Below are 12565 nucleotides of genomic sequence, written 5' to 3'. Positions count from 1 at the left end.
ATCTGAGTTCAAATCCAGCCTCAGACACGTACTAGCTGTGTGACCCTGGGCAAGTCACTTCACCTTTGCCTGCCTCAATTTCCACATTGGTAAAATGTAGTAATAACAATAGCACCTAACTCTGAGGATTGTCATGACGATAAAATGAACTAATACGTGTAAAGTACTTTGCAAACCTTAAAGTGCTATATAAATGCTAGCCATCTTCATTATTCTTACTACTAAGCATCTACCGTATACCAAACACTGTGCCAGGTAGTGGGACTACAAAGACAGAAATTAAACCATTTCTACCCTCCAAGCCACAAATAAGGACGTATAAAACCTAGAGATAAGGCCTGGTATAGGATTTACAGGTGCAGGAGCTCCTGGTGAACAACTTACTAAACCAGGCTGCTTGGCATCTTCTCTGCAATTTATAGACATAAAGAATTCCCTAGAGCAATGGGGTGAAACTCAGATAGAAAAGTGGTCCATGAGGATCCCTGCAGGCCACAGATTGACTGAGTTTTTAAATACAATGTTATCTACATCTTACTGTATTTTTATTTAGTTACATTTTCCCCAGTTACATTTTAATCTGGTTGGGGCAGTGCTCAGCAGTGTCTTGGGCCTCACACAGCCCATACGTCCAACACCTCTCACTTAGAGCACTGAAAAGTTGTGTTACCCAGGGTCACACAGACGTGATGTGTGTGTTAGTCAGATCAGCAGGCACTTGAACCCAGGCCTTCCTGGCTCTGAGGCCAGCTCTCTATCCACTCAGCTAAGTATACAAAATACATAACAGGTAATTGCAAAGTAATGGGGGCTAGAGAGAACCTTGAGATAAAAGAGATCAGAGGCAGGACGCTGAGCTGTGCTTGGCCCAAGATCACAGTTAACTTAGCAGTAGATCTGAGTCCCCAAAGCAGGTCTCTTCTCTTTAAGCCGTCTGGTATTTCTGTGAAGTCTTTAGATCTCAAAGGCCAGTGTAGATGTCATCACTTTCACTGGACAACTCCTTGGAAAGATAAGTGGGTGTCAGAGGTGACTGTATAACGGGAATAAATGAAGAGGTTCAGTTACCCAATGACTGGGTACATGGAATCAGATCCTCCTAATCAGGAGATCCCTCTTACTGAGAGGCAACACAGTATAGTGGAAAGGGTGAGGACTTGGGAGTCGAGGGCTGGGTTAGAATTTTCCCTCTGGCACTTCCTAGTTGTGTGATCATAATAAAATTTTTTGTTGTTGTTCAGTTATTTCAGTCATGTCTGACTCTCTGTGACCCCATTTGAGGGTTTTCTTGTCAAACATACTACAGTGGCTTGCCATTTTCTTCTCCATCTCATTTTACAGATGAAGAAACTGAGGCAAACACGGTAAAGTGACTTGCCCACGGTCACACAGCTATTAAGTGTCTGAGGTCAGATTTGAACTCAGGAAGATGAGCCTTCCTGACTCCAGGCCTGGCACTCTATGCACCATAGCGCCACACTTAGCTGCCCTATATTATAAAAATAGCTAGTATTTATAGAACATTTTAAGGTTTCCAAAATGCTTTACATTTGTTATTTCACTTGATCTTCACAACAACCCCTTTTTTGCAGACGAGGAATTCATGAGCTAACTATTCACTTAATACTCTGGATTCCAATGTTCTCATCTGTAAAATGGGGGTAATAACCTATCTACTAAGTCACAGCTTTTTTGACACAAGAATGCTCCACAAACCTTGTCCAAAGATGGGAAGGATTCATGCTGATCTCCATGTGTGGCAATTCTGGGCAAGTCATTATGTGCCCAGATTTCATCAACAAACCCTTGGAGAGTTATCTGTGCCTGCTGTCACATAACCAGTCAGTGGCAAAATCCAAAAGCAGATTCTCCTGACTCTTAAGTCCAACATTCTATCCATTTGACCACACTGCCTCTACAAGGTAAATAAATGTGAGTTATTCTTATTCTGCTTATTTGTCAGAGAGGAGCAAGGGAAGCCAGGATTCAAGCAAACTTACCCTGAGGGTTTGAACAATGGCCCCTCTCATTCTTGACCTTCAGATCCCTGGCATCCCTACAAATGGGAAGTTCAGGGTTTAAGAAGCACCATGAAATGGCCAGGACACGTTTGGGGACTTGGGGAAGACCAGTAATCACTCCAAGCTAGACCAGTAGGTAGTACATGGGGACCTGAAAATAGTATCAGAAGAGAGCTGAACCTGGGGTTTGGATCCTGGTTCTCTGCCACTTACTACTTAAGCCAAATCATGAAGCATTTATTAAAATGCCAGGCACTGAGGCTACAAACAAAGGCAAAAACTGTGACCTCAGGCAAATAACTTTAATTTTTCAATGCCTCAGTTTCATCATATGTAAAATAGACCAGATGACTTTCAGGCTCTAAAGTAATAACTCTCCCCCTTGGTGTACCAGAGATAAATCACGCTGCTGAGAGGCAAGTTGCTCAGGCTTGCAGTGGAGGTAAAGTCAGTGGCTAGTAGGACACATGTTAGGCCTGAGAGCTTACTTTGAAAGCAGGTGCTGCTGCTGCTGTGAGGGGTATAAGGAGTGCATTTAGAAATTACAGGGATTTGGCTCGAGGAAATATTACAATAGCTAACATGCACATAGCACTTTATGGTTTACAAAGTGCTTTACATACAGTATCTCACTTGATCTTCACAGCAACCCTGGGAAGTTATTATTATCTATTACTATTATTATCAACACTAAAATACAGATGAGGAAACTGAGGGGGAAAGAAGTTAAGTCACTTGCCCAGGTCACACAATTGGGAAGTGTGTCAAGCAGAATTTGAACCCAGGTCTTCCTCACTCTAGGTTACTCCATCCCTTATGTGGTTTGCATATAAAAATGTAGGTGGATCGGAGGATGACAGACTCAACAAACTTTGAACAGGTGCTTTTCCTTTCCCATTGGGATTAGTAATCAGAGTAAGGCTTTCTAAGGCTGGCCAAGACAGAAAGTCTGGCTGGGGCATTCTTCCTTTGAGCTAGTATTCATCTGAGCTATACAGCCATTTTCTACCTTCTCTCCCGTTTCCAATCCCAAAAGGAAGCTTTATTGGATGTTCCCATGCCTTTGAGTTTTTCCCACTCTCCTTGGGCTGTCAGCCTCCATGAATGGGCACAGTTAGCAGGAGATAGATCTGACAGGGGCTCCTCCAAGAACAGGGATTCTTAACCAAGGGGTCTGTGGTTAGATTTTGGGGAGTCCGTGAACTTGTATGTGAATATATATATATTTTTTTCACTAGCATCTTATAATTTTAGAATTTCCTTCAGTCATTGAAAAACATTATTCAGAGGAGGGATCCATAGGCTGGCTTCACCACACTGCCAAACAGTTCTATGATAGTAAGAAAAAAAGTTAAGAACTCTTATTCTTGGGGATTAATCAAAGAACAGAGATGAAGAAGTCTTAGCTGGAGAAAAGAAAGAAGCACCAATGTCCATCCTTCCAAAGAGAGCCCAGCCTCTATTTTCTCTCTGTCTGAGAGTCTTTTCCACTTCATCCCACAACCCTCTCCCCAAAAAGGGGAAAAGCAACCAGTATAGGAAAAACATTAAGAGTGGGATGGGGAGGGGAAAAGGGCATAAGCCTAGGAATTCTCCCTCTGAGTCCACACCAACAGGTGGGGCATAAAAGCCTTTCAGGTTGGCAGCACTGGGGTATAAATCACCCTCCTCAAGCAAGCAGGTGGGCCAGCCACAAAGTAAACACTAGGCAGGGACAGCTTCCCCTTTGTCTCTACCATGGAGGGAGAAGACATTGCCACCCTCCCTACAGCCCTACTCCCTGTCCATCTGATGTGAATCTGGTCCTTGTCTTTTGCCCTTACTCTGGTCAAATATTTGTGGATGCTTTCTTAGCGAGCTGGGGCCAGAGATATTTTTCCACTGAACAGACAAATCGGCCTACCTCTCCTCTCGGGCCCAGCATAGTAGCTACCTCTGTTAGGAGCTGGCAGCTCAAGGAAGGGCCCACCCAGCTTGTTCCTTCACCCCATCTGACACTTGCTTCTAAAGAAGCCCTAAACTTTGTGGTCAACATCACCAATTCCTTATTCGCGTGTAACACTTCAGGCTACAAAGGGCTTCACATCTCCTCTGCCACGTGGTCTTTGCAACTAGCCTGGGAGGTAGCTAATGACAACAGTTCCTATTTATTTAGCACTTTACAGGCAGCTACATGGCTGGTGCAAAGAGCACTAGAGGGAGATGAAGACTTGAATTCAAATTCTGCCTAAGCCACTCAATATACATTGTGACCCTGGCCAAGTCTCTCAGTCTGTTTCCTCATTTACAAACTAAGGATAATAATAGCACTTACTTGGCAAGGTTGTTGTGGGGACCAAATAACATATGCAAACTGTTTTGCAAATCTTAAAGTACTACAGAAATGCTGGCTATTAGCAGTTATCATTATTACAAGGCATTTTCCTTGAAATAAGCTTGTGAAGGAGGTTCTACAAGTTCTACAAGCAAGTGACAAAACTGAAGCTCAAAGGTTGAGTGATTCAACTTCAGTAATGTAGTAATAACCAGCACTTCAAAATCTACAGAGTGCTTTACCTGTGTCATCTCGGAACTTCAAACAGTCATGAGAGGTAGGAACTACAGGTAGTACATACAATCCCCCTTTTGTTGAGGTTCAATAAGGTCAGATGATTTGCCCATAGCCACACAGCTCATATCAGAAATGAAATCTGAACCCAGGTCCCTGGTTCCAAGTGTACACATTCTATTCACTATAACAATGCAACCAAGATCCAAGTCTTCTGGTCCAGGATCTAGTGCTCTTTCCACTATGACACACTGCCTCTGCTGCACTTGTAGGACAAGTACAGTTGGGGAAATTGAGGCACATACAAAATTTAAATGCTTTGTCCAAGGTCACGTCTAGTAAATGAGAGAGCTGGGGTTCAACGTTAGATTTTCTAACTCCAAGTCCAATGTTCCTTGAACTATGCTGGGCTTACCACCGTTTTCCAGGACGGTGACTTCAGTCCGTAGGCTAGGGAGTTCCTCTGAACATTGTGTGGCATTCCTCTCCTTCCCATCCCTGTGCCCCACCTCTTTTTCAGTCCCCATGCTACCTTCAGAGGCAGCATGGATTAGTCAGCAGTGACCTAGGCTCCATGCACACCTCTGTCATTTAATAACAGTGCCAGGCCACAGGACAAGTCACTATGCTCTCTGAATCTGTTTCCTAATCTTCAGAATTGGATGCATGCCCCAGAGCGCTGAGAATTACATGACATGGTATATGTAAAGAGCCTTGCAAACCTCAAACAATACATAAATGTCAGCTTTTGTTATTACCACCCTCATATTTATCAAGGTGGTGCTGCTTGCTTGGCTCCACTCAGCATCTGTGATCAGCTCTAGGATGAATTACTGAGCATTTATGGAGTCAATGCAACAATGTTCTCCAGCTCTCTGATGACAGGATCTAGCTCCCCAGCAATCAGTAACCAGAGGCACCAAATGCCAACATCAAAAGGGAACTTAGAGGTCATGTAATCTAACTCCATCCTTTTACAGAAGGGGAAACTGAGGCATAGCGAGGAAGGGATTTGCCCAAGCTCATACAGAGGCAAACTCAGGATTAGAACCCAGGTTCCTGCCTGCCAGCACAACACTTTTTCTACCACACCCAAAACACTTGGATGGAAGAGTATCCCATATTTATGTAGACCCCATGGCTCAGGCCAATAAGAGTCCCCAAGGAAGAGCTCAAGCTTCGCTACTGGCAGCCAGCTGGAGTTCTCAGGGCTGGAGATGCAGGGGCCTGACCCCTCTTTCATCCCTGACCCTGTCTGTATCCTGCCTCTGTTCCCAGCAAAGGGGGTCACATTCCTGAACCACTTTGCCAACTGTAATCCTGACGAAAGTTCACGCCTTGGCAAAACCCACATGGGAGCTGTTGTGGCTGGAATGTGTAGCTGGGTTCTAGCTCCCCAGTCAGGGTACTAAAGTGGGGTGGAGGGAAAAGCTGAGGCTGGAAAAGTGGGGGAAGGGGCCTGAAGGAGTCTGGAATCCCACAGCCCCCAGACAGGCTGGGCGTGAATGGAATGTGCTGTGCTCAGTGTTGGGCTTGAGGCCCAGCTATCTAACCCATCACAATCCCTTGGCTGAGGGAAAAAGACTGGAAGGGGCAAGCAGAGGGGAGGTTACCAGGGGCCACGAGGAGCTTAAAGGTTTGTACCAGAAGACTGGCACTGATCCCCAAGAAGCTAAGTCCAGTTGGAGGGGACCCAAGCCCACTTCTATCTTGTTCAGCATTTGTGAAGTTTGGGGGAAGTCAAGATTACTGTTCAACCACCTCTGAGATACTGGGTAAGACAATGCCATATGTGATTTATAAGGCGGACATTTGGTCCAAGTGATGGAGAAGTCACTTAATGTCTCTGAGCCTCAGTTTCCTCCTCTGTAACATTTGCACTTCCTGGCTAATAGACCAAAGTGAAAGAGGCTCCCAAAGTATTACTCTATACCTACCTCCCTACAAAGAACTCATCTGGTGAGTCAGGTAGGCTCTGGCTCTACTAGAGACAAAATGAAGGCTCCAGAATAAGAGAATGGGGTTGAGATTTCAATGAGGCACCTTTTAGCCAATGTCCTGATAAGTTATAACAAAAATAACCTATATAGCCCCATACTATTTATAAAGCACTTACCTCACAAACATCCTGAGGAAATTATTAGTCCCATCTTACAAACTAAAGTACAGGAAGGTTAAGTGACATGCACAGGGTCACAGAGCCAATGTATCAGAATTGGGACTTGTGGTCAGGACACCTAGGTTAGCATGCATACTAGTTCAACTACTTATTAATTCTATTTTATACCTACATTATTAATTCTATATTATTAAATCACTGTACAATGCTGGGCATCACTTCATCTTGTTTCCTCATTTTTAAGAGACATGCTACTATTCATACTACCTACCCCAAGGATTATTGAGAAAACAATTCTGCAGCCTTAATACCCCATGTAAATCTGAGCTATTATTTAATTTTTATTATTAATTACATTCATCTCCTTCTGTTCATTTTTCCAAACATAAAAAGATGTCCTCTATAATATTCATAAAAACCCATTATAAACCTAGACAGTAATCAAATAAACCTTTGAGGTCTCCCTTCTCCTAACAAGACACATTCCATTTCCTACGTACGTTCTCTACTATCTTTACTGCCCCTCTTGGAATCTCCTCCAATTTCAATGCCACTACAATGTCCATGGTACTGCTCTGGGCTGCTGAAATTCTCCATATCCACTTGATGGGATGACCAAAAGTGGCACGACCTCTAACGTCAAGGTCCAACTAACAAAGGCCTGGATGGCACTGTGGAAACACAGGAAAAGAGGAGATGCTTCTGGTGATGTGAGCAGAAACATGACGAGCAGCTGATCAGAATCCCTCCCTAGCAGAAGAAAATATCTTGCTATAAAAGAACCCATTGGAGCACTCAGGTTTGGGGCAGAAGAGAGAATCCTCATCATCACAGGCAGTTAAGGTGATACAGGAGATTGTGTCCTTGACTTGGAGTCAGGAAGACCCGAGTTCAAATCCTGCCTGATACTGATTAGACATGTGACTTGTCTCTCATCTGTAAAATGGTACCTATCTCAGGGGTTGTTGTGAGAATCAAATGAGATAACATATATGAAGTTCTCTACTGTTATTATCATAAATGCTTTAAGGTTTATAAAGTACTATTTTTACAACAACCCTATGAAGGAAGTAATCAAACCTTTTATACCCATTTTACAGATGCTTCTGAGAGGTTAAGTGACTTGTCAACATCGTTTGTGCCTAGGCTAGGATTTCCAACCCAAGTCCAGAGTTCTCTTCATACCTCTTTGTCCAGTCAGAGCTGCTGATATAACTTTCTCCAAACTAAGGGTCCTAATCCTTAGCAGTATAAGTTGAATAAAAATGCTCTGAATCACTTATTAGAGAAACGCAGACTGGAACAACTCTGAGATACCAACTCATATCCATCAGATTGTCTAAGATGACAAAAAGAGAAAAATGACAAATGCTGGAGGGGCTGTGGGAAAACAGGTACGCTAACACACCGTTCGTGGAGCTATGAAATGGTCCAACCATTTTGGAAAGCAATTTGGAACTATGCCCACAAAGCTATTAAACTGTGCATACCCTTTGATCTAGTGATATTATTACAAGGTCTTCACCCTAAAGAGATCAAAGAAAGAGGAAAAGGACCCATATATACAAAAATATTTGTAGCAGCTCTTTTTGTGGTAGCAAAGAATTGGAAACAGAGGATGCCCACCAACTGGGGAATGGATAGGCAGGTTATGGAATTTGAATGCGATGAAATACTATCGTGTGATAAGAAATGACAAATAGCATGGTTTCAGAAACACCTGGGAAAACTTGCATGAACCAATGCAAAGTGAAGGGAGCAGACTCAGAAAAATAATTTATACAGTAACAATATCATGAGGACAATCAACTTTGAAAAACTCAAGAACTCTGATCAACACAATGACCAACCACAGCCCCAAAGGGCTCATGATGAAACATGCTATCTACCGCCAGACTGAGAAATGATAAACTCAGAGAGAAGATTAAAGCACATTTTTTTTTGCACAACTACACATATTTGTAATGGGCTTAGTTATTCTTGTCTTCTTAATGGGTAGGAGAGGGCAAGGGAGACAATTTGGAACTGAAAATAAAATTGAATTTAAAAAAAAAGGAAAAGAAAATCACTTCAAATGATATTAAGCAGGTAGCCTGTAAAAATCTACTTTAGGCATGTATGCCTCAATTAAGGAATGTCCTTTATTAAAAAAAACAAAAAACAAAAAAAACATAGCAAAGCTGGATTTTGTCATAAGCCTTAATGGCCTTCCAGTAAGCTCTGAATGTGTGATGAAAAAAAAACCCTCCATTCCCAGCTTCTACATCTCCAAAAAGCTCGAAGATAACCAGGGTCAGTTTCAGGCAAAAGTGTAAGTTTGTCCTAAGGGTCTATGGCCTCCTCTTTCTGCATCCCTCCTTCCTCTGACTTCTACCACCCATCAGGGGCAACCCTGTCTGCTCTTCTTTCTAACACCCACTGTATTTTGCTCTCCCAGTGTTAGAAGATTAAACCAAGAAGAGGCCTTCTTTACTGCTGCCCACTAGAATTCCCCACTCAATCCAATTTTCCACCATCAAAATAGGAAAGGAATTGGGCATTTACTCATTTGGCATTGTCCACAATGTTCCAGGGGCAGCTTCTACTCCTGGCCTCTTTAAAGGTCACTTGCAATGATCATGAGTAAATCATTCTAGTTATTCCTTCATAATTATGCCCAGCCTCAAGACCAAAGCTTCTTGCATAATGAGGTCAATGGAAGATTTCCCAAAGGGGTGGGAATCAACTTCTGAGCCTCACTGGGAAAAACAGAGCAGATAATGTCTGCAGGACAGACTTCAGGGCTCAGTGGCATCCAGCCTGAAATTTCATATTCTTCAGGCTTCCTCACCCTAATCCAGAGACCATACAACCAGAGACCTCCAGAATCAGCTAAGATCATCCCTTATTCAATCTGCTCCCACCATACCTTCCCCTTTGGCCCAAGCTCTTGTGATACAGAGACAGGTGAGGAGTTTCAAGAAACTACTGAGGAGGTCACCCTTTCCCATTATTCTCATTACCCGGAGAGGACTTCAAACTCCCTTCCCCGAAGCAGTAGAGATTATCTTCCCTAGGCTCCAGCCCAAGGTCCAGATGGCCACTCTGCCTACAACCATGTCATAGTGGTAGCAGCTCTTTAAGTAAGGAGATGGCAGAAGGAACAAGTTAGCAAAAGTCTCAGCTTAAGCAAGTGAAAAAAGTGCTACTGTTGTCCAAGATGGTCCCAGCACAGAAAAGAGGGCACGATTAGAAGAATGGGAGTCGGAAGCATTTAGGGTTGGGGTTCCAGCTTCAGGAGTAAAGGTTTTGCAAGAATTGAGAGGAGTAACACCAATGGCCTGATGTGGTTTTATTGTTGTCTCCGTGTACACAGAGATTTCTTTAGCACACCTCCAGTGTAAAGCACAGTATTTCCAAGCTCTCACTTCTAAGGGGAAAGAATGGAAGAGGAGGTAGAAAGGGAGGCACAAAGATCTGCTTGACCCCTGGGGATCCTGGGGGAGCCTCCAACTGAAGGGGGAGGGATTGGGGATGGAGAGAGGAAGGTGCAAAGTCCTGAAATACCTCAGTATCCTAGGTCCTATGGCTGAAGGAACCTCATAGTTCCAGGAATAGTCTCGGGGAAGGGCAGTCACAGGTTCCTCTCTAATCTACTCCCGACATCCCCTGTTCCCAAGAATCATATAATAAATAAATAAATATTTCCAAGATAGGGAGGGAAGTGCCAGTGTAGAAAGAGAACCTGACCAGGCTCACATCCTGGAAGTGCCCATTTGGTCCTCAAGAAACTAGATACCTGCCTCAAACTAATAAAAGGGTGTGATCAGCATCAGACAATCCCTTAACCAAGCAGGCCACAAGAGTCAGAGGAATAGCCTGGCTTCAGCACTACATCTCTGAGCCCATATAGAATACAGCAGAGAAGTCTTGACAACATGGAGAAGGGAGTCACAGTCTGCTTAAAGGGAGAGGGAATAACTACAGGACTACAGAGCAGAAGAGAAGTCTACCGAGGCATAAAAACACACAGCAGGAAGCTAGCCAGTTTCCCAAGCTGCCTCTCCACAGCTGAGAATCAGAGAATGACAAAATGGGATTCAAAAGTTCCCTTCACCATCTTATTTTCCAAGGGAGTGACTGTGAGAGTGAGCTGGGGTGGGGTGAGGGCTGCTGTGATAAAGGCTTCATCAAGGCCTTTACGTCCAGCTCGCACAGTTAACTGACTGACTTCTAACTGGTCTTTCAGTCATCTTTCTTCAATCTCGACAATTACAATTCCAAAGGTCATGTGGTGACAGACTGCAACTGCAGCCCTGTTAGGGGACAGGATAGGGGTTGGAGGGTGGAGGGGGCAGGGTTTAGTTACCACCCAACCACCTCTAGCCAAGCTCTCCTAGAAGGCCACCTGGGGTCAAGAACCCGGGTGTTTCTGTCCCTGCAGGCTGATGTGCAACAAAGGTTCCTTTCTGGCTTTGGGGTTCCAGATCCTTCTACAATTCCCAGTATCATGAAGGCCACAGGGTGAAGGTTAAGCCTTACTTGCAAGTAATCAGGCTAAGATTCGGCTTCACTCACTGCTGTCCCTTCTAACTCCCCATTCAATTCTGCTTCCCCTATAGTCCACTGTCCCAGCGGACACTTCTAGCAATCCAGGGGTTACCCTGCATAGAGATTTGAGGGGAGCTATCATTCCAATCATCCAGAGGAATACAAAGAAAAGCTAGAAATGTCATCAGTGACTCCAGGGCAGGTACGTCACAGGTGGAGAAAGGAAGGGAGGTACCTATCCAATGTTCACACCCAGCTCTGCCCAGCTACCTCCACATACTGGCATGAGGGATCTGGGGAAACTCTAACTGCTAGCCCCTGGAGCAGGCTCAGGAGAGGAGGGTGAGCAGGGAGGGCTCACAAGGGCCCCCATCCAGGATTCTCTTCTTACTTGCTCAGGGTCTGGTTACATGAGCCACACACAAATACAGTCTCTCTCTGTGCTTCAGGGGCTGAAAAGAAGAAAGAATTCAGTGAGAGGCATTCCACACTCCCATCTTAGTCCTCTAAGCACAGGAAAAGGAAATACCCTCATCTCTTACTTGTTCCTGCAGATGGCTAGCAGGATCAGCCCCTCCCTATCACTCACTACAGGCCGCCCCACTGTTCCTCACTTCTTCTCTAACTTGACCTTTAGAATTTCTGTCCATGGAAACACTCTTGAGAAATCATGGGGACTTCATGGCCACCATGACAATAACGCTCTCTCCCAAGGAACCAGAGGCAACTTTAAGCACTCACACTATTCACTTCAAAAAACAACAATGAAAAGAAAGCCCTGTAACTGTGATTCAAACCTCTCTCAACATTACATCTGTCTTTAAATGGTCTTCATCTTCACCCGCACCCTTTCCATTAACCCACCCCTGCACACTCACTCACCTGTGGCTCCCATAGAGGACTTGGGCACCTTGAATGAGCAGCACCGGGAGCAAAAGCTGTTTCCACAGTTACTACAGCTGCGCTGTGAAGGGATGAGCCAAGACAACTCTGAGATGAGTCTCTCCCTCATGGTCAGGGCCCTGTTCCCTAGCTCCTATGCCATTAGATCTCCCCCGAAAGCTCCCAATAACTGGATCTTCTCCAAGTCTACCTTCTAGTCCCCATATTTCAAGTTCTCCCCAGCAGGGAAGTCGCTGAAGGAGCTAAGGATTTTCAGTCTCACAATAAGGAAGAAAGGGGACTATTAGAGACTTCAAGTCCCAACTGAAACAGACCAGGGAGCTCAGTGGCCAGAGATCTCAGGAGCTCTCATGTGACATTCTAACCCTCTGATGCTGGGCAATTTGTGTGTCCTCTTAGTCTTTGGAAATATGGTTACATATCAGAAAGAGAGTAACTGGCCCC

The 12565-nt window shown here is 44.4% G+C and overlaps 1 protein-coding gene across 5 annotated transcripts in view; it reads right to left on the bottom strand.

Moving 5' to 3' along the window:
* The window catches only part of ZFYVE27 (zinc finger FYVE-type containing 27), a 116664-nt gene that overhangs the window by 89717 nt on the left and 14382 nt on the right, over window positions 1-12565 (bottom strand). For 2 of the 5 annotated variants that reach the window (XM_072626744.1, XM_072626731.1), the window contains exons 11-13: window positions 12101-12182; window positions 11610-11670; window positions 7098-7359 (exon numbers count right to left, since the gene is read on the bottom strand). In XM_072626744.1, coding sequence (XP_072482845.1) covers window positions 7242-7359; window positions 11610-11670; window positions 12101-12182 — 261 coding nt within the window. In that variant the 3' untranslated portion in view covers window positions 7098-7241. Of the gene's footprint in view, window positions 1-7012; window positions 7360-11609; window positions 11671-12100; window positions 12183-12565 lie in introns of those variants that run through there. The other 3 variants (XM_072626761.1, XM_072626739.1, XM_072626752.1) reach the window with 3 other exon arrangements.

Source organism: Notamacropus eugenii, chromosome 1 (assembly GCF_028372415.1).
Source record: "Notamacropus eugenii isolate mMacEug1 chromosome 1, mMacEug1.pri_v2, whole genome shotgun sequence".
Classification (NCBI taxonomy): Eukaryota; Metazoa; Chordata; class Mammalia; order Diprotodontia; family Macropodidae; genus Notamacropus; species Notamacropus eugenii.
The sequence above is the reverse complement of the archived record's forward strand: the minus strand, read 5'-3'. Positions and strand labels throughout refer to the sequence as shown.